This window comes from Sphaerodactylus townsendi, linkage group LG08 (assembly GCF_021028975.2).
Source record: "Sphaerodactylus townsendi isolate TG3544 linkage group LG08, MPM_Stown_v2.3, whole genome shotgun sequence".
In the NCBI taxonomy this organism is placed as follows: domain Eukaryota; kingdom Metazoa; phylum Chordata; class Lepidosauria; order Squamata; family Sphaerodactylidae; genus Sphaerodactylus; species Sphaerodactylus townsendi.
In genome coordinates this window covers 89,351,830-89,374,057 of record NC_059432.1, presented here as the reverse complement: position 1 = coordinate 89,374,057, position 22,228 = coordinate 89,351,830, and the positions used below count along the sequence as shown (strand labels likewise).

At 40.1% G+C, this 22,228-nt stretch overlaps 1 protein-coding gene and 1 non-coding gene across 2 annotated transcripts in view; one reads left to right on the top strand and one right to left on the bottom strand.

Moving 5' to 3' along the window:
• Positions 1-3,524: 3,524 nt before the first annotated feature.
• GMPS (guanine monophosphate synthase) overlaps positions 3,525-22,228 on the bottom strand; it is a 43,417-nt gene continuing 24,713 nt past the window's right edge. Inside the window, exons 4-16 of the mRNA XM_048505394.1 lie at positions 22,044-22,141; positions 21,684-21,787; positions 20,316-20,509; positions 19,845-20,010; positions 18,539-18,690; positions 14,936-15,109; positions 13,837-13,942; positions 12,760-12,875; positions 9,715-9,840; positions 9,144-9,259; positions 8,748-8,878; positions 8,125-8,297; positions 3,525-6,508 (exon numbers count right to left, since the gene is read on the bottom strand). Of these exons, the coding sequence (XP_048361351.1) occupies positions 6,407-6,508; positions 8,125-8,297; positions 8,748-8,878; positions 9,144-9,259; positions 9,715-9,840; positions 12,760-12,875; positions 13,837-13,942; positions 14,936-15,109; positions 18,539-18,690; positions 19,845-20,010; positions 20,316-20,509; positions 21,684-21,787; positions 22,044-22,141 (1,758 nt within the window). The 3' untranslated portion in view covers positions 3,525-6,406. The remainder of the gene's footprint in view (positions 6,509-8,124; positions 8,298-8,747; positions 8,879-9,143; positions 9,260-9,714; positions 9,841-12,759; positions 12,876-13,836; positions 13,943-14,935; positions 15,110-18,538; positions 18,691-19,844; positions 20,011-20,315; positions 20,510-21,683; positions 21,788-22,043; positions 22,142-22,228) is intronic.
• Positions 17,071-17,143, top strand: TRNAA-UGC. The gene has a single exon. It is a non-coding gene; the product is annotated as a tRNA-Ala (tRNA).

The window sequence follows — 22,228 nt, the reverse complement described above, 5'->3', positions numbered from 1 at the left end:
CTGCCCATTTCCTCAACCTGTCAGCTGGAAGTGGTAAAATTTTTTCTTTCCTTTACCTGCCTAACAGATGCAGAGCGCAGATAAAAAGCGGCCGCGACTTACCGGGGCAGCCATTGCTGGTGGGGAAGGGACACCCTTCGTGATGCTCCCCCCTTCCACTGTGCCTCGCAAGCTCTCCAGAGCTCGTGAGGCTTCAGGCTGGCCAGGCAATGTAGGCCTGGCAGGTGGGGCCAAGACCTGGGGTTATACAGAATCAGGAACTCCTTTGAAGGTCAAAGAGTCAGTGTGATGACTGGCAGAAAATGGAAATGCCGAATGCAAAAAAGGCCGGTAGGGCTGGTTTTGTTTAGCAAGTAGTCTTCTTGCTGGACAGAGGCCTGTTTAATCACATATCTGCTGACACAGAATAACTCGGTCTCCACACTGTCCCTGGCCCTTCTGCTGACAGTGGAACACAAGAAAGTTTCTAACCACTCCTATATGGGAGAAAGAATATGGAGGATGTTCACTATTTGTGAATAGGCATTTTTGGTAGAATTTCAGTTAGTTTAATTTAGATTCCATTGTAATTAACAGAAATACAGTAAATTAACAGAAACGCTTGGAATTAAGTTCCAACAAAATCTTTGTGTTCCACTGGCATCCACTGAGCAACTCTTGAAAAAAAGGTTTGCCAAACAATGTAGTGTTAGTTCTTTTTGAGAATGTCAATTTGATTACCAAAAAGGTTTCTATACATTTCATTTACCTTTCATGATCTATTCTTCCACAGGAGGAATATTATCTGACTTCTGCTATCTTGCAATGTAGACACTGGCCAACTCTGATATTGATTGGTGTGTTTCTCTGAACTGCCAGCTCTGTATGAAATAGTGGCTGATCAGTTATGAGATTCAAATAATTTAACAACCTGTTCTGGTGGTGGGATTCAAATAATTTAACAACTGGTTGTTTACAAGCACCATTTTAACAACCGGTCTGCCGAAGTGGTGCAAACCTGCTGAATCTCAAGGCTGAACACGTGAGAAATATTTTAGAAACTAATAATAATAATAATCACTTATCAACTTTTCTTAGCAATTTCAATTTATCAGAATTTTTATTATAGCATTGTTAAATATCATTAGTTTTGTCAGGTATCACATGTATTTTATTATTTCTGTAGTTATTAAAATAAGTATTATTCCGCATCCATTATTATATCATTTTATATGATCAATATCAACAATTTGTTTAGTAGATTGTACCATATACTTTTTTCTTAGTCTTCAGATGTAATCTCTTCAACTGTTTTGATTCCTTTTTATATCATCTCTCTCTCTCTCTCGGCTGATGGTAACTCATTGTGATGTTCAAGTTCTATTAGACAGTTATTTTACATGCAGCTAATCAGAAAATATGTATAATTTGTCACGAGATTGCTTGCCACATTACTTCTGTACATGCAACTGACTACACTTATATACAGTACCTGTATGTATCAGCATAAATGTCTTCCTGTATTTGTTATTCTGCTATTGTATCCTGTGTTGTGATTTTTCAGTGTCAAAAGCAGAGCTATTCTTCATTTGGAGCACAAGGTGGCAGTAAAACCCTGACATGATGTATGGAGAAAGACGGAGGGTGTGGGGAGGGGGGACTTGATATATCTGGTTATAAATAGCCATTATTGAATGGTGTTGAACTGTTCCCAGCATCATATTCTAGCTGAGATTTTCCCTAACAGCATGTGGAAGTTTCTTAAAATAATGTTTGTAGAGGTCACCAAACGTAACCTAACCTGTGAGGTAGGTTATGCTGAGACTGTCCCAAGGTCAGCCAGTGAGTTTCATGATCCCCACAATTCTGTCTAGTGTTAGAATACAGCAGTATTCGCTCCCCTATATAAATCCAGATCTTCATTCGCATGCCACACACATTGAAATTCAATGGCATGTTTGATGAAAATGCTACCTACACATTTCTAGTTAGAATATCATAGATAGCCACATATTTTTAGTCAGGGCTGCAAGAATTTGTTAAATATGTTTACACAGATTTAAAATCTTGTGATCACTTTTTTAAAGTGGCTTAATTTAATTGGGTTTCAGTTATTTTTAAAGATAATTTGAAAAATAAGTACTTAAAATCCTAATATCCGAGACAAGGCATTCTTCCTTTCCCACACAGGAAGGAGAGCCAACATGGTGTCGTGGTTAAGAGCAGTGGACTCTGGAGAACTGGCAAAATTCCCCCCATCCTTCATATGAGCTAGATTTGTTTCCCCCCTTATACAGATGAAGGCTGTTGGGTGACCTTGGGCCAGTCATAGTTCTCTCAGCCTCACTTACCTCGCAAGGTGTCTGTTGTGGGGAGTGGAAAGAGTTGTAGGCTGCTTTGAGATTCCTTGAGGTCCATCTAGTAGTAAAACTAGTGCCAGTCGCTGAATAATGTTCTTGCTGTGGCTTAAATTTATTATAATTGAAAGGTTGGTGCAGCATAGAATGCACATCTAGTTTTGTAGTTATCCTCATCAGTATTTTACCTGTCTCCCCTCTTCAAAGATACACGTGATAGAAGGGGAAATTAAATTAAATGTGGCTGAAAAATCCTACAAAAGAATGTTATAGAGAAGCCACTGAAACTGTTTTATTCCTGTAGCTTGAGATCACCCCATACCATTTCTTTAAATATGCAGCCTTTTCTAAGCCTAAACAGATTTACCTGGTAGTAAGCCACGCTGATTTCAATCACAGCCATGTTGATTTCTGGGTATTTTCTTCCAAGTAAATCATGGCAAACATGTGGTTGAGGATTTGCTTAGGATCTTCAGTTAATGCTAGTTATGCAGCACCATATTCTTAAGCCTGATTACTTTTACCAATCCACAGAAGCAGCCCACTGTGGTAATAACTTAAAGGGAAATCTGGTGGTTCAGAATAGAATTCTTGCATCTCTAATATTTCCAGCCTGATTTTTTTCTCTAGGACCAGTCTACATTGTTACATCCTCCATATGACTGAACGGCTAAGGTTAGCCAGCTACCTGGCATCTTCTGCCACTGAGTCTACATGTCGTTATTCATAAGAATACTTTCCTGGGAGCAAGACCTAACCTAGCAGCAGTGGCATAGTGGTGTAGTGGTTAAGAGCAGGTGCATTCTAATCTGGAGGAACCGGGTTTGATTCCCCACTCTGCCGCTTGAGCTGTGAAGGCTTATCTGGGGAATTCAGATTAGCCTGTGCACTCCAACACATGCCAGCTGGGTGACCTTGGGCTACTCACAGTTCTTTGGAGCTCTGTCAGCCCCACCCACCTCACAGGGTGTTTGTTGTGAGGGGGGAAAGGAAAGGAGATTGTCCTTACAGGAGAGAAAGAGGGGGTATAAATCCAATCTCTTCTTCTTCAACTCTGGATTCTTAGTAGAGCTGTTTAGGACTGCTTTCATAGTCTGTGCGGCGTTCTACAACTTTGTACTTCTGTGTAAATTATCTACTCTATAATGACGTTTCAGAGGACGAGAGCCCAAAGAAATCACACAAGTATCCAAATGGGTCACTTTTATTTGTGGATAAAAATTAAGGCTCACAGTACTTTTATCATTTACAAGCAGAAAATGTTTTTTTGTTTTTTTTAAAAAATGATAATGCTAGGAATTATTCCCTATACAAATTCCTTTGAAAATGTTGACATGTCTTACTGGAGACTAGAGGGTGAACATCAAGAGCAACTGCATTCATAAGCTACATGTTACATTCCCTTCTGGACCACAAGAAGACAATTGTCTGTGTATCTGCATCTGGCTGAGATTATATGAATTAACACCATGGAATACATTCAAAAACTGTAAAGATGGCAATCCAAAGGTACGCTCTACTTTCCTCCCAAACCAAGAAGACAATGTGTGGATCACCAAGAAAAGAAAAACCTGTTCCTTACAATACTGGGATTTGGATTAAAATTTAACAATTCACTCACAATGTACTGACATCTTATGTGCAACAGAGTTACTTCTGGTTGTATCATAATTTCCTTTATGAAATTAGGAACCTTTTGCCAAACTGTTTTATTCCCCAAACCTCTTAAATAAAAGCAAACAAATAATGCAGAGGAGACCAAATGTGCACGTTTGTTAATGTTAAAACACAAATTCTATTAAGACTTTATTGCGTATGCACCCAATGTTGCGAATATGAAAACCGCATTCAAACTCCAGTTGCAAACGTTACCATCCACAGTGGCACTGCATAATTAAACCTCTGGCTGCTATGGTTATGTATTGTTATCTTCTGTTTCTTTGTTGCATCATATGCAATAACGATGTTACACATTATATAATCTGAAACACCAGTTTAAAGGCAACATTTAAACTTAAGCAAGTGCTGCTGTCAACAACTATAACCTCAAGTCTGAGGCACAGTAAATGGACCAGGCGATCTCCAATACCTAAATGGCCAGAGGGAGCCAAACACTGTTAAAAGTTCTCAATTTACATTTCCCAATTAGCTGGTCCTCACCCACCACCCTCCACGAGCTGGATGAAGTGTACATCATCAACCTACTCCACTCCCAAATGTCTACACCAGCTCACCCAGAGCACTCAAATGCAGGTTGCAAAATCAGGAAAGGCACAGCAGAGTAATCAATACACTAAGAGAAAACCCCACCCCTCTCCTTGCCCTGTTAAAACACCAGGAACAAATGTTTCCTATTAAAGACATGAAGCCTAGCAAATTTCAAGTAGGGCAAAATGGATTCGTAACCACTCCAACTTTCTCTCTTTCTCTCAACTCAGATCATGTACCAAGTATCCTGGTGTGTGCAGGAGGGGAGGGGAGGGGGAACATCATTCAGGAAGGAGCTGGCCCAGATATTCCTATCCAGTCAGGACTTTCTAATTTTCACAATGATGGCAGCCTCATCATGAATTGGAATAATTTTGTCACTGAACTTTGCGTCAAGTAGCACCTCTTTGCTCAGTTGTAACTATCTTGCAGTGAATTTACAAGCAGCCTTTGCATAGCAAAATGGCTGCCTGTATTCGGTTAATCAGTGCAATTATACTGGGCAGCTTAATCTCTTTATTACAAACCATGATGGCTAAAATTGCACTGATCTGACACTGCCCTGCTGAACTAGGGAGGTATGCAGAATGGGAGATTGAATGGGAAACATGCATCCCTAGAGGGGGTTAACGTCTAGGAATAAAAAAGTGCTTTTCTACTACCCCACTACACTGACAGTATGCTGCCAGAGGCAGCTTTAAGTGAGTGCAGGCTATTTGTTAGCTACCCCTTAAGTAGTAGTGATGATAAAACGAATTTATATTCAAATGGGCTTTCAAGTCCAGGTCAGCCAATCAGTATAAATATTTTAATACACTTTGTGAGGGACTTTATAAAAGCAAAATGTCCCATACCTTTCTAAAGCATCTAACAAAACTGACAGGAATCAGAGAAACAATTGATAAGAATTCAAAATGAAACAAAACAATGGAATAAGGTCACAAAGATTATGACGGCTACAAAGGCCATTTCTAGCCATTCAGAGTTTGTCTAAGCAATGAGACACTTTTTCAAATGTATACATAATTCATATCTGTCTCTCTTTAATGTACATTAAATATAGATGTCACTCAATGGTGGGGAAACTGCATGCTTTTACATTCTTAACAAAACCTTTTTTTAAAAAAAAATGTTACGGAAGAGGAAAACGAAGGCAAAAGAAGAGGAGGAAAAAATGCGGCTAGTAAAATGAGCTGTTCAGAATTTCCATGCTTATTGCCATGGGCGTAATACTCCAAATGATATGGAACAGGATTTACAACACACAGTGAACAAATACACATTAATTCTACAACTCAACAATACCACTAGTCCATTTGGCAAAATATTTATTTATAATAAATCTGTGTCAAAAGCAGTTGGTCACTTTTTTTAACCTCCATTTTACATTATTAATAAGCTCTAACAATGGTTTTGATAAATGTAAATAAACTGTCTCTTTTTACAAAGTATACATTAAAAAAAATTAAAAAGAGACACCAAAACGACAGTAATAAAACACGTGGCGGGGGCGGGGGGGAAATGAAACAGGAAAAGTCAATGAGACCAAAAACGAAGAGACGGAAAAAAGGGGGGACAAAGCAGTATGAAATCTATCTGCACGTAGTAGGCAAGACTGCCCTAATTACCCGTACATGTCCTCAGTCCCACTTACCTTACACCCCGCCCCCACCCTCACATCGTCACTCTTAATTTGCAGATTATTTTCCAGGACAGAAGGGGGGGGGGGGGAATCACATGTGATGTAGCAGCAGCTCCAGTCACTCTTTTCACAGTACTGCATGTCAAAACTGGGAATGGTTTTTTTTTTTCTGATATAATTTAAAACTGCATACAGTACTTTCATTGAGGGGGGAAAATAATTACTCCCACTCAGTTGTTCCTGGTGGTTTTGAAGTCAAGTCATACATCACCCGGGAGATGCCAGGAATCTTCTTAATCTCTGTCACCATCTTCAGCACAACCTATGTTTAGAAACAAGAAAAAAGGGGACAGGGAGATGAATGATGCGGTACCCGTTTATAAAACAGGGAGGATCACGTCCGGATTGTTTTATAAAGTGCGTGATACAGAAGCAGTGCATTTTAGCTGGTCCCCAGAAAGGAACAGAAACTTGGGAGTCTTTTTTTGACAGTAGGGTAGGATTTGGTGAGCATCAAATTGACTGCGGCCCCTTGCCCCAATTTCCCTGCTCTTTCCTTTAGCCCAATTATTTGCAATATAAAATGGAGAATGCAAATTCAGAGCATCTAATTACGTTTACGTGACACTGACGGACTTGTTTCTGAATAAACACAGGCAAAGGCTGGAGCAGAGGTCCCCAACATGCTGGCTCTGGGCACCATGACACCTACCAACACCTTTCTTCCTGCAAGGCTGCAGAGGGCCCGCTGAAGATTGGATTGGCTGTTCATACTTGTAAGAACACTGGTTTTACCCCAGCTGCCACCACAGCACTGCGTAACTGAAGATAAACTGTGAAAGGAATCTGGTGGCTGGCTGTATCTTTTCAAGCAGACATCATGCGGCTGAACCCACCACTCTATGTCAGAATTTCAAAAAGGTGCCCACAGGCCGAAAGAGGGTGACAGCACCTGAGATGGAGCTTCTGCTCAGCGTGGTTTCCAGGTTCGCTCCTTAGCATCTCCAGTTTAAAAAATGGGTAGACCCATAGGTGATGAGAAAGAGCTCTATTTGAGACCCTGAAGAGCTGAGGCAGTGCAAATGTATTTGTCAAGTTAATGAGCTCGTGCCTTAACGGTGCTGTATGCAGAAACATGTTTTCAGACACGGAGTACTTATTTATTGAGGGCATCTGAATTTTGCTCTTCATTCAAGCAGTTCAGGGCAGCATACAAATTGCCACCCCTCTCCCCTCCATTTTCTACTTATAACAATCCTGTGACACCGGTTAGAGAGAGAAAATAATAACTGGCCCAAAGTCATCCAGTAAATTTTATGGCAAGCGGGAATGTGAACATAGGTCTCCTCAATCCTACTTCAACACTGCAACCAATACACTACATTGGCTCTCTACAAAAGCTTCTCTGCAGATTCTTAACTGGCAAAAACTAGTAATCAATGAACAAGGCATATCCGCCATATCTAAGGTTGCTAGGTCTGGGTTGGGAAATTCCTGAAAATGTGAAGGTGGAACCTGGGGAGGACAGGGGTTGGGGGAGGGACCTCAGCAGGGTTTAATGCCACTGAGTTCACCTTCCAAAGCAGCCACTTTCTCCAGGGAAACTGATCTCTTTAGTCTGTAGGTCAGCTGTAATCCTGGGAGATAACGAGTTACCCCTGGAGGGAACTAAATATTTCTTGGGCATTTGTAGGCATTATTTTAGTCAATTATGTTTAACAGCTTTCAGCTCCATATTTTTTCATTGTAAGTTAATGAGTCTCCATTGATCTACTTTCAAACAGCCTCTCTTCAAGGCTTATAATACAAAAGGGGTTTCTTTCACAGTTAAAAACAATTTTAGCAATGTAAAAATCAATGTCTCTAATGAAGGGACAAAGCTTTTAAAAATAACAAAGGAAAAACAATAATTTTTTTGTCTTATTTTGTTTAGTTTACCTCTTCTGGTATCTCATTTCCAGGAGTTGCAGCAATGCCGGTCATGAAGTCACTAGTTATAAAGGTTCGAATAACAACTGATCTTTGACAGGAAGGCTGCTTCTGTAGGGGATCTCGGTCAAAATGCAATGGTGTTAAGATGACTGGCATCTGGCTGATTTTTCCAGCATAACCTTGACCAAAAGAGAAAGATGGCGGCAATTAATAAAGCACAATATAGTGCCAGGACAGACTGTGCTCCAAGTATGACAAAAAAACTGCCCTTCTTCAGAGAAAAATGTGCAATATTCAGGATGGAATTTTAACACAGCATACACTCTCGGGCACTAATAATAAAATTGTCATGTTATAAGAAATTCAGTCTTTGGAAAACAGATTTCTGTAAAATAATGATCAGCTGTGCAACCTTTGGATGTTTGAAGACTATGAAACTGATACTCAAACAAACGTTGCCTGTAAAAGGTTTGAATGTGACAAGTTTCCTGCCAGCAACACAATGTACTAGTCAAAATGCACATATAATCAATGCAGTAGGGAAACCTGTGCTAGTCTGATGCAGCACAAGTTATAAAAGTGTTCTGCTGCACCTTAAAGACGAACCCAGTTTATAGTAGCACACTCACCAGATTCCCTGAGAATATTATGAGCCTCAAAATCAGCTTGCCGCAATGTGCTAAGGACTCCTGTTGTCAGGAAAGTTGGAGTAACATCTGTGGGAGGTTCTTTAACTGGTGGGCCAAAGACATAGACAACTCTAGGAAGAGAAGGAAACGGAATAATGAATGATTTGCTTTATATAGTAATCAATAAAACCTGGTCCCACGTGACCGTCTCTCTATCTCAGCAATCAATTTAAGCATATTAGATGGAATTATAGACTCTTGATAGCCTTCCCAAAATCTGAAATGTTCTGATTTTTCTTCCAAGTGCACATTTATATATGTTAAAAAACCCACCCCCTCAAAAAAGGTAGGTGAATTACTAAACAGTTGTTTTTGAAACACGAAGTGTACATATACCGATTTATGTTGTGACACATGCGTGGTATGAGTCTGGCTAGGAACATAAGGGACTCCCAGTGTGGAGCATCTTTACTGGATATACCACATACGTAGCTGTAGGAACGGCAGTCGCCCTGGAAAACAGCAGGGGGGAAAGGTTAACTGTTGAGAAATGTTTAATAAAAATTGATTTTAAAAAATTATTTAAAGAATGACACTCCAAATTGGGAACTAAAGTAACTGCAATCTAATATAACCAAATGAAGTTCCAGGCCTAGAAATGAATGTGATTCTTAGCTTCTAAGAGGCTGTGTGTTACCCAGGAATGTCTAAGAGAAGCTGAATTAAGGAGGTGTCTTTGTCATATGCTATCAACTCCCAACAACGAGTAAAGGAATAGTCTCCAACAATCTTTAACTGCTACTTTGATCTAGCTGTCTGAGCCTGATGAACCACAGTGGGGTCAATAATACTGAACGTTAAGAATGTATTACAGTTCCAGCTCTCTTCAGATGACATTTCCAAATCATACATAATGGACTATTTAGAAATACGATGGCTTCAAGTCATTCTACATTTGTTCACTAACCTGGACTCCCACCGTTTTGATTGGCAGCAAGAAGGCATTCAACGAATGTAGACTTGTGATTTGCATCAGTTTCTCCTGGTCCTCTTCAGTTGTACAACTTCTGACTCTCTGCAACAGGGTATGTGGCTGGATAATGAAACAGAAAGCGATGCGTAAGCATTTCAAGTCTTAGCTCACATGTCACATGAACTGTCTCAATATTCCCTGCAGATCCTGGAAAACAAAGAGGTTCTGAAACAAGCACATCTGGCAGGTGGATTGGACAGAACAGCATCTCAGCAAATTGTACTGAAAAGATGAAGCAGTTTTACACTGAGTCACAGCACTGATTGATCTGACTCTGTACTGCCTGCTCTGACTGGCAGCAGCTCTCGAGAGTCTTGCGACCGGCTGCCCGAGTGGAGATGCCAAGGATTGGACTGGGAATTTCTGCAGGTGCTCCACCTCTGAGCCACATCCATTCCCCTGAAGTCAGCAGAGGGTCTGATCACAGTGGTTTCTAAATTCATTAAATATCTATAGCCCCTGCCATAACAAATTACAGCAAATTAAAATATAAATTCTAATTTAACAAAAATAACCAGCATCATTCTCACAAGGCTTTGCAAAAGGAAACATACAATAAAAACAAGCAAGTACCTCATAACAATAAAAAACCAGCATTAGGAAATACACAACAGGAGAAAAACAAAACACGCATCCACACGAAGACTGCAACCACTCAATGTCATGCCTGAGGGAAAATTTTCAATCTGTGCCCAAAGCCTCAAAAAACTCTGTGGAAACAAAAATGGATGTAGAGAGGGCACTGCATAAAATGGCACCACAATCAAGACGGTCCTGTCCCTTGTAGTAGCTCACCTCATTTCGTTAACTGGGTTAGACAGAACAGGGTCTCTCTAAATGACCTTAACTGGTAGGCAGGTTCACGTGTGGAGAGTCTGTGGTCCTTTAAGGATCCTGGACTCCAGCTGCTTGGGGGTTTAAAGGGTCTGCAGACACTGCAGCTCTTCTGCTGAAGTTTGTTCTTTGTAACGACCACCAGTCAGCAAGAGGACTGCTACCTTGTTCCTAAATGAAGCTTCCAAACAATCTCCAAAGGCAGACCCAGGTAATGCACTGCAAATCCACTAAGCACCACGCAAAGGTGTAACTATGCCTTGTAAGCAGCTATGCTGTCTAAATAAGGCAGATATGAAAGATAATGGGTAAGAGAACAAGCTGACAATGTTTAGGCTACAAAAATAAGAGCAAAAGAGGGGGGGAAATGAAGAAATCAAGATTAAACACAGTGAAGGGAGAATGGATGTTGAAATTACTGAAAGAAAACTATTTTAAAATTTGATTTCAACTAGTTATATCTTGGTGGTGTATAAACTGCCTTGTTGCAGGGTCGGGGGACGTTCTAATATATCTTTGGATTTGTACATTTTCTTATATTCTGAGCTACGCCAAAAGGATTTGGGCTAAGGAATGGAATGTGATTTGGTTAAATAAATTAAATCATAAGAAAAAAGTTACGGAGCAGAAAGTGATCAACACTGGTCTGAAAGCAAACAATTAAAGGCTTATGAAGTTAGGCACATCTCCAGTGTCCCAAGTAGGGGTCTTTGGCATCCTTCTACTACCTGCTCATTTTAACTGGAGATGCTGCAGACTGAATATGGGACTTTCTGCAAACAAAGCAGGTGATCGGCCACTGAACCACAGCTGATTCCCAGAAAACACATTCAACACCATTTTGCTGTGATCCTTCTTTAAGAACTTTATTCCAACAAAATATTGCAAAATATAGAAGCAATCCTCTTAAATAACTGAAACAAAAGACAATACTGCCATATCCATTAATACATCCATTACATTACAATTCATACGTAGCGTTCAAATAATTTATCCCTGACTCTCTGTATACCAATGACTGCATCTCAAATGATCCATCTGTTAAAATACTGAAATTTGCAGATGATACAACAGTGATTGGTCTCATTCGAGACAATGATGAAACCGCATACAGACGGGAGGTTGAACAACTAGCCTCGTGGTGCCACTGGAACAATCTAGAACTGAACACACTTAAAACCGTAGAAATGGTGGTAGATTTCAGGAGAAACCCTCCCATCCTACCTCCTCTCACAATACTAGACAACACAGTATCAACAGTAGAGACCTTTAAATTTCTAGGCTCCATCATATCTCATGACCTAAAATGGTCACCTAATATCAAAAATGTCATCAAAAAAGCACAACAAAGAATGTTCTTTCTAGCCAACTCAGGAAGCTCAAACTCCCCAAGGAGCTGCTCATACAGTTCTACACACGCATCATTCAGTCTGTCATCCGCACCTCTATAACTGTGTGGTTTTGGTTCCTGCAACCCAACAAGATCGACTTTAGACTTCAGAGAATAATCAGAACTGCAGAAAAAAAAACAATTGCCTGCTAACCTGCCTTCTCCATTGAGAGGACCTGTATACTGCGCAGGTCAAAAAAAAGAACTGTGTAAATATTTACTCAAACCTCGCATCCTGGACATAAACTGTTTCAACTCTTACCCTCCTAAAGCTGATAAGCTACAGAGCACTTTGCACACCAAGACAACTAGACTATAAGAACAGTTTTTTCCCGAGAATGCCATCACTTTCTGTTAAACAAAATAAAGAATTCCCTACGATAATGTCCAAAACTATTTATTATATATTTATTATATAATTACTGCACTACTTTTTTCATCATTTCCTATTACCCATCTCCTCCCAATTATGACTGTATGACTATAGCCTGTGCTGACATTTCATTTTTATTTTTATGATTTTACATTTTATGTTTTTATTACTATTGATTGTTTCCTGATTGCTTACTAGACCTATATGACAATCATTAAGTGCTGTACCTTATGATTCTTGACAAATGTATTTTCTTTTATGTACACTGAGAGCATATGCACCGGAGACAAATTCCTTGTGTGTCCAATCACACTTGGCCAATAAAGATTCTATTCTATTCTATTCTATTCCCATCTTCTAAAAATCAAGTACTATTGCTTACCTTTTTAACACTAGCAGAAAAGTCTGCGATGATTTTCAAAATGTTATTAGTTTCAGGAAAGTCTTTGCAAACGTATGGTTCTTCAGCACATATTACCCGAATCGCAAGGCCAGGACCTGAAACAAAGTATCATATAGCACTGCAAAACAGTAACCCCGTCTGCAAAATGATAGGTTATATTTCAAGCAAATTATGAGCATAATGTCATTCCAGTTGGTAGTGACTGGTTTAGCAGATGAAATGAATGTTGTAAGAAGTGTCGGCCTTGCTGACCTACAATCCAAATCAAAAGACGTTCATGACCACTCTTATTATATAAAGAAGGGGCTGAAATAGAAGAATTTGGATTTATACCCCACCTTTCTCTCCCGTAAGGAGACTCAAGGTGGCTTACAAGCTCCTTTTCCTTCCTCTCCCCACAACAGACTCCTTGTAAGGTAGGGCTGAAAGAGTTCCAAAGAACTGTGACTAGCCCAAGATCACCCCAGCAGGGATGTAGGAGTACAGAAACACAACTGGTTCACCAGATAAGCCTCTGCCAGGTAGAGGAGTGGGGAATCAAACCCAGTTCTCCACATTAGAATGCACCTGCTCTTAACCACTGCCCCACCTGCTGCCCCACCTGAAACCCCTAATTCCTTACTCACCCTTAGCCTGGAATGTTTGTACAATGTTCAGTTCCCACTTCTTGGTTCAGGCTATCTTTAAAATAATCTTGACATATTACCATCATTATTACTCACTCACCACACATGAGGGCCACTGACACTGCCCAAGGTCATGGCTGAAATAACGTTTGAACTCAAGGGTTTGCACCTCAGGCTCTTTGCTTTATACCCTTACCAGCTTACACAGGGATCAGAGGAGGAAAAAAAACTCTTACGAGTACAGGTGCTATCCTCTGTTAACCCTTCCCTTCCTTAGCACAATTTAAGAAAAGTTACACTGGACCTCGCCTGCCTAATCCAGCTTCCTCCAGATGTTGCATCTCAGAACTGATATGCCGAAGTTTACTGCCTCTGGATCAGGGGGAGCCCTTGAGTCATTATGGTTAGTAGCCATTGACAGATCTTTTACCTGGGAATGGATGTCTTGAGACTAGCTCTTCAGGCAGACCCAGTTCTCGTCCAAGCACCCGGACTTCATCCTTGTGAAAATCCTTCAGTGGTTCTATTACTTTGCCCTGGAAGGGAAACAGCGATCTGTATTCAAGACACCTCTTGGAAGCAGCTACAAACTAGCAGAAAGCTGCTTAACGAGCAAAACAATTCCTAATGTAATGCAGCTGCTATTAAGGCTATAATTTAAACCATGCTTCAAGTGCCAGCCCAATGGAATATCACGGGAACCAAGGTAACAATAAAGTGATTCAAAGCACTCAGTAGGGAAGCTCAGTAATTGCTGTCATGTGATTTATATTATATATGTGTATGTGTGTGTGTGCGCGTGCATGCGTCTATACATTCCACAGCATAAATGCATTCAGTAGCCTCTGGCTGCCTAGGAAAGCAGCAACAAATTCTGGCTTGCACTTCACACTAAACCTTAAATTGTCCTTCAGGAGACACCTTTTTTCATTTATTCAGTCTAAAATGTCTTCAAAGTGTGGATGCCGACACAAAAAGACTGCCAACTGCAGGAACTTTGAACATGATGTCCCAAATGCCCAACATTACACAGGCATGACGAGAAACAAAGTGGGGCCCATCCTTGTGTTCACTTATTTATTTAAAATATTTCTAAGCTTGCCTGTTTCTTGACACAGCTTGCACCCAAGACTGGTAACGATATACACATTAAAAATGCAACCATCAATTAAAGCACAGTTAACAAAACTGTCATACATAACCAGCAGAAACCATGACAAAACAATCGATGCTAGTAGTCTTCTGTGCTCTCAAACACTCAACTGTTACTTAGCTAATCCGAATGCTGCCCTAACCAGCTTGCTTTGGCATCCTGTCTGGAAGGATAAGAAGGCAAAAGTCTTCTTCACAACCATGACTGAAAAAGTTAATGTCTGGGCAGCAACTGATCACAACCTGGCCAGGAAGGGAAGTATGAAGTCAACAGTGTTTGGCAGGGTGGAGTTGCTGCGCAGCATGTTGACAACTCCTGTGTGGCTGACCACATTCCATTGGACTTTTGAGAGCCGGAAAAAATACATTCTTTTTACCTCTTCTCTCAACTTTCTGATGAGTTCTGTGTCATTGTGATGAGTTTTGATGACCTCAGCTTTGCCACTAGCAACAATGGAAGCACTTTCGATAAGGTCGGGCCTTAAGGTTCCCTGAGCAAGGAAGACTTCTTCAGGTTTTAGGTTCATTTCTCCGATGACCTCATTTGCAATCTACAACAGAGGAGGAAGCGATGAAGAAGACAAAGAAGTACACTGCTCCGTAATTAGATTTCTATACTTGTACTGCATATAGCAGGCTCTGGTGCCCTCGTGAACTGTAGGCCTCACTCCATTCAGGGGATGTCTGCAGTATCTCCTTGAAAACTAACTTATGACTCCATAAATATCAACTCTGTTCGAGCCTACTCTCATCATAACAGTTTTTGCCACGCCTTGGACTACACAACACTGGCTGGATATGTAGGACTGCAAATGGAATAGGGTTGGCGGAAATGGATCTTTGCTGCCAACCCTTTCTGACTACAGCCACCCAAAAATCCTTTGGAAGTCAAGGCGCTTAGGAACAACCTGGAACTGCAGCTGGAGGAAGAAAAGTGTATGAGGGTGGTGTGACTGAAGCCTACAGACGCAGTCTCACTGTGCCACATCCCACCCATGACATATTCCTAGAGCTCCCCTCAACCCTCGCCAGTGGCATTTAGGGCAAGGCCTAGAGAACTCCAGTGTGAAATGGGAGCTAATGAAAGATCCCTCTTGAGAATTTTGCTCTGTTCATGCTCTGATCTTAAATGCCAAGCCAACGCATTGTACGATAACGCAATCTTATTAATTTTTCACTATCTAGTACTACTAAGATATGCTAATGAGAGATGCTATGCTGGAGTTCACTGCTTCATCTGAAAGCTACCTTGCTCCTTATCCATGAAAGCATTATGAGGAGAGCTTCACTTACACAAATGCATTTCTTCTCGTAAGTTTAAAACAGCCATTTTTCAGTTGGGGGGGCGGGGGGAACCCACTGGTGAGATTGCAGTTTGTCTTTCATCTGGTAGGAAACCTTTCCCGTGCCTAGCCAGGATTCTCTGACTAGCCAGCTAAGATTCCAGTGCTCTGAATGAACCTGGATAATATGAGCTATTCTCAAACTGCCTGATTTGTCGAAGCTTATCCCCAAAAAAGAGGTGGGGACCTTGCCAATCTCCACAGCTAATGCTGCCTTTTTATTTCGGCTCTCTTCTTCATGTCTGGATAGGGGTGAATATTTAGCATTTAGTCACTGTGTTCCTATCACATTTTTCATTTGCACAGAACTGTTTGCGGTAATCTGCTCATCGTTTTCAGATGATATTGCAATAAGTGTGTCTTAAGAATCCGTTCCAACTGCAGCGCAAACCTCCTTCTAATGATGTACACAGTCATTTACAGCTGTTTTAAGAAACAAGTTGAAATGTGTTCAGGGATAGAAAAAAGCCTAGAGGAAAATGTTGCAAGTACTGCTAATTAGCTGTCCTCACTGGATTATAATGGGCCATTGTGAGTTCACAAAATAGCTTGGGCAGTGGGTGACCCCTACTGGACAAAACCATTGGCCTTCACTAGCAATCATCAAAAAGCTAACTTTCCTGATAGCATATAAACACAAAGAAATCAATATGAAGTATACAGTGTAATCCTAAGCAGTCACACTTTTCTGGGCCCAGTGTTTTCAACTGACTGCCATGAGGTAACATAACCCACACATTGCTAGAACACACAGTAGGGGCAGCAAACTCAAAATTGTTCTACTTAAGCAGCGGCACACAAGTCTGAGCATGCCATGGGTAATTCTGGGTCTCATGTTCAGGGGTGTTACTTGGAACTACTAGAATTTTACAACACAGTGGCACTGTACAGTTCACATTCCAAGCAAATCTTTGCTCAAGGATGCATTCACAATGTGAGCATTTATGCAGAAATGTAAATAAGAACCTGCTAGCAGTGGTGTAGGGCCTATAGGGATATTGGGGTCACCCACATCCCTGGGAGCACAGTGTGTAACAGACTTTTCTCTGAAGATGCCAGCCACAGATGCAGGTGAAATGTTAGGAACAAGATCCACCAGACCACAGCCACACAGCCCAGAAAACCCACCAGAACCTGTCTATGGTCTGTTTTTAATAATCTGTGGGGAAGGAGACTGTGGCTCAGAGGTAGAGCATCTGCTTTGCATGCAGAAGGTCCCAGGTTCAATCTCTGGCATCTCCAGTTGAAAGGACCAGGGAGTAGGTGATGTGAAAGCCTTCTGCCTGAGATCCTGGAGAGTTGATGCTAGTCTGAATAGACAGTACAGACCCTGACGGACCACAGTATCTTATTAGGTGTAAGGCACTTCATATGTGCAAATGATAGGATGAGGCATTTTTAATGCCGCATTTTAATTATTAACTTCTAATATTTTTCATTATTTTTACTTTGTAAACTGCCTTGCACAGGTTCCTGGAGAGAGGACGTAAAAACATTCTAAATAATAAAAACACAAAACAGCATAAAAATAATTAAAATTAACAAACTATTTAAAACTAAGTCGGAAAATAAAATCAGTATAAAACATTTAGCAGCCAGGAATGGCTTTCATAAAATAATCCTCAGCATAGAAGCAGAATGTGATAACAATTTAAAAAGAGCAATCCCATTAATTAAAAAAAAACTGGCTAAAAAGATTGTTTGGCCCATCACTTAAAGGAAAGAGAAAGATAGATGGCAGGCAAGCCTCAGAGGGAAGAGAATTTTACAGGCAAGGCTGCCACCACTAAAAAAAAGCCCCTTCTTTGGTTGCTACCTTAAAATCATAGAATTGGAAGAAACCCCAAGGGCCATCAAGTCCAACCCCCTGCAATGCAGGAATACATAATCAAAGCCCTCCTGACAGATGGCCATTGAGCCTCTCTTTAAAAACCTCCAAAGGAGGAGACACTATCACACTGCGAGGTAGTCCATTCCACTACCCCACTCCGAGGTAGAACATGTCAAACAGCCCTTACTGTCAGAAAGTTTTTCCTGAGTGGAATCTCTTTTCCTTCACCTTGAACCCATTACTCCTTCTTGATATCTGCAGACAGCAGGACTTATGAGGAGAAGCTCAGATGATAGACTGATGGACAACAGGCATACTGAAACTGTTGAACAAAATTTGCATTCAAGTAGCTTAGATTTGGAATAAAAAAACTTACTATTTCACCCAACAAGCACTTTGGCACAAGCAGAGTTCAGAGTAACTGATAATAAGATATCAATGCCAGGGAAAGCAACATCAAGTTACAGCCAAAACACACTGACCTCATAGGGTTTTCAAGGCAAAAGATTAACAGAAGTAGATTGCCATTATTTTCCTCTGCGCAGCAGCCCTGGACTTCCTTGCTGGTCCCCTATCCAAGTACTAACCAGGCCTGCTTACCTTCTGAGATCCAATGAGATGAGGCTAACCTAGGTCATCCAGGTTAGGGCATCATAAGGTATGAAACCTTAAGGTATGAAACAGTCATAATTCAATGTAAAATCCTTATGGAAAAACATACCCCAGATTCTATATTAATTGAAAACGTTTATGTACATTTGATTTAGGTACACTGAAATTGAAATCACTACTGTCAAAACGGATACCTTAACAAAGGTGTCACCAATAATTTTTCTTTTTTCCTCAGGACTAGTAGTCATATTCAACGTTTTACTGATCCTTTTTCGTGGAGTTCTGTCTTCCTCAGAAATAGGGAGGGTTGTTGTACCGTTGTAGAACGAATGAGCTGCGTTTACCACTGCAGAACACACAAGATTGTTCGTGATGAGAGAAATTCTGAAGATTTCCAAGATCATGTGAAAATAATTCACTTAGGCATTGTATTCTAGTAAATAACATTTGGCCCCAGAAAAGAATTAATCTACCCAAAACAAAAATTATCCAGCTCAAGCCATTTGAAAACAAACTAAAAGACCTACTAAATCTGAACTAACAGCAAACTGGCTTATCAATGCAAAATGGTAAATATAACAATTTAAATTGTAACTACCCATTACACATAATATAACAGAGATATTACAGAGCTCCTTTCTTTTTCCATGATCTTGTGTCCGTTTTCCAATTATTACATGGGGAACTTTAAAGAATTAAAAGAACCAAAAGAAGTAACCTTAACATTGATGATAGTTTTCATAGAACAATAAAGCTGAAAGAGACCCCAAAGGCCATCAAGTCCAACCCCCTGCCATGCAGGAACACACAATCAAAGCACTCCTGATAGATGGCCATCCAGCCTCTCTTTAAAGGAGTCTCCACCACACTCTTGAGGTAGTGCATTCCACTGCTGGACAGCCCTTACTGTCAGGAAGATTTTCCTAATATTTAGGTAGAATCTCTTTTCCTTCACCTTGAACCCATTACTCCTGGTCCTAGATTCTGGAGTAGCAGAAAACAAGCTTGCTCCCTCACCAACATGACATCCCTTCAAATATTTAAATATGGCTATCATGTCACCTCTTAACCTTCTCTTCACCAAACTAAACATGCCCAGCTCCCCAAGTCTCTCCTTATAGGGCATGGATATTTTCGTGGATATGGGGTAGAAGAGGGAACAGAGGGGTATCTGCAAATACAGTTATGTGTACTCAGACTTCCTTTCACTTGTGGATAAGCCCCAAAGTGAAGTCAATAGTCTCATGAAGAAGGCTGATTTTGAAGAGTCTGGAGGAGTGACAGAGTTGGTACCAAGTAGGTGTTCTATGAGAAAAGGTGGCAAGGAGTAGAAGCCTCTAACATCCTGCACAAAAAATCCTCTTGAGCAAGGGAGCTAGATAAAGACACTGAAATTAGAAGAACCATCCATGTATTGGAAATGCTATTATGAAGCTCATTCACAGCTAATAAAACCATTACTTTTTAATTTTCAGATTAACAGAAGGAATAATGCACTACCTTTGACTTGAATTCCCAACTTCTTGAGCGCCTCCTCCACTGACTGACTCTCCCTCTTGCGCATAAATCCATTATCTATGTGCACTGCTATCACCTGATCTTGGTTCAAAGCACGATTCAGTAAAGCAGTACATACTGTTGAGTCCACGCCTCCGCTGAGTAAAACCTACAGTGATTGAGATAGAAGGAAAATCATTAAATGTATTAAGTAAATACAAACAACCCATAATATGAACACAGCATTTCATTTGCATTACTACCTTTCACAGTCTGCAACATCGCCAAATTCACAAATACACTCAGGTCACTACGTGACAAAGAAAAAAAATCTATCCTTTTAAAAAATATCCTATTTTTAAAAAAGCTTATTGCACTTGTTTAAAATAAATGGATGTTTAAGTACCAAACACTTTAGTTACCAACAGGAATGAGCAAGGATGAATTTTCCAATATTTTTAATAGCTTCCTTACCAGGACCTTTGACGAACCCACTTTGGTTTTGATATCTTGAATACACTCCAATTCTCGGTTCTGAACTGTGAAGGTGCCACTGCACCCAGCAATTTCATAAAGGAAGTTTTTCAGCATTGCTTTTCCATTTACAGTAAGGCTAACTTCAGGATGGAATTGTGCTCCATACAGTTTTTTAGACTCATTTGCTATAGCTGGGGAGGTATTAAAAACAGAAGAATTATAGCAGTACGAACCACTAGATTTGATACACGTGTCAGAAAAACTTTCAGATGTAAAGTCAACCATTATAAAGGATTTCTAGAATTATTAATAAAATGTAAAAATTTAAAAGTAATAAAACCATACTCAAGCATACTCTTGTCCAAAGTTTACAAAACAAACCCTACCAAAACAGGTCAAACGACACAGCTGAAAGTAATCAGAATAATTTTTGTAATGCTGAAAGAACAAACTGGTATTTAATCTTTAGTCTGTTTCCCTTAATACCTTTCTCAGTTTCCATTTCCTCAATGCGGATAAAAGAGGCACAAAATGTCCACGTAAACAGATTCCAAGGGCCGCAAACTAAACATAAATAACAGCTTGGGCACACAAACAAGGAACTGAGCACTGCTGTGCCCAGATTTGTTCATCTAAGACCATTAAAAGAACAGCTGCCAGTTATGATCACGAGTCAGTTCACACATACAGAACAAAATCTCTGGATAAGACTTTATTTTTGTAATGTGAATTCCATAACAATGGAAGTGCTTCTGGGAGTGATAGGCTACTTCTTTATGAATCAAGTGGATATTTCCCCCTGTTCTATGATGGACAGTTTTAAATTATAATTACACTTCAGAAATTTACAAACTGAATATTTTCATTTGCCTGCTTTCATAAAGTCAAGTTTTTAAAACTATGTTAAAGACCTTAATTAAAAAGCCTGCAGAACTTTCTAAAAGCTGAATTCACATTTCATTTGTGTGACTATCCTTTGCAAAAGGTCCCATAAGCAAAATATTTGCTCAAGATCTGAATTGTGACACCAAATCCCAAATATACTGATTCCAAAGTATCATTTTTTTCCCCCAAGAGTTGTTTTGAAGTTGACATTCGAGCAGGGAAACAAGAACTAAGGAATGTTTACCCTTGTTCACAATGCTACTTGAACACTGAAAATTCAAATTTGTGCAATTTATCACTGAAAATTAAAATGAAGCCCACATTTGCTATTACAGCTGGGAGCTGCAAATAAATCCTTTTCAAAATCCTATTTTGTTTGGAACCACTTTTACAAATAATCATTTGCGTGGCAGGTTTTGATCGTATTACCTGTGAGGAAGTACTGTCAACATAAATAGTAAAGGTGTACAAAATACATACCTGCTATAACATTTCCAGACTGTGCAACAACTTTGAATCCATCAGCCACCTTATCTACGCTGTCTCCATGGGTAAGGAGCACAACCTCTTCCTTCTGTAGCCCTCTGAGAACAAGATAACCAAATACAAGAGTAGCATCATTAAGTACACCATCGACTAAAAGTGGCAAAGTTGCACTATTAGGCTTGCAACAAAGCCTCTGTTTGCCAATTAATAATCTCTCCAACACCACCACCACAGTTGGAAAATATTTCTCAAGCTAAATACTCCAGTTTAAACAGTTAGGGTTACCGGTAACTCTGAACACCATCATCATTTTAATAGCCCCCTTTCCATTTTGTATTTGCATATTTATGCTACCTGAACAGTGAGCAGGTGTTATCCAGAGTGATGCTGAAGACTCCATCTTCTCGAACGTCTTTTTTGTGAACCGTACCCCCAAATACCTTGTTCATCATCTGTCAGAACAGAAAGGCTAATTGAATTACCATGCCCCACTTTGATTACCACACCCATATTATCTCTCTGCACTGTCACTGAGTGAA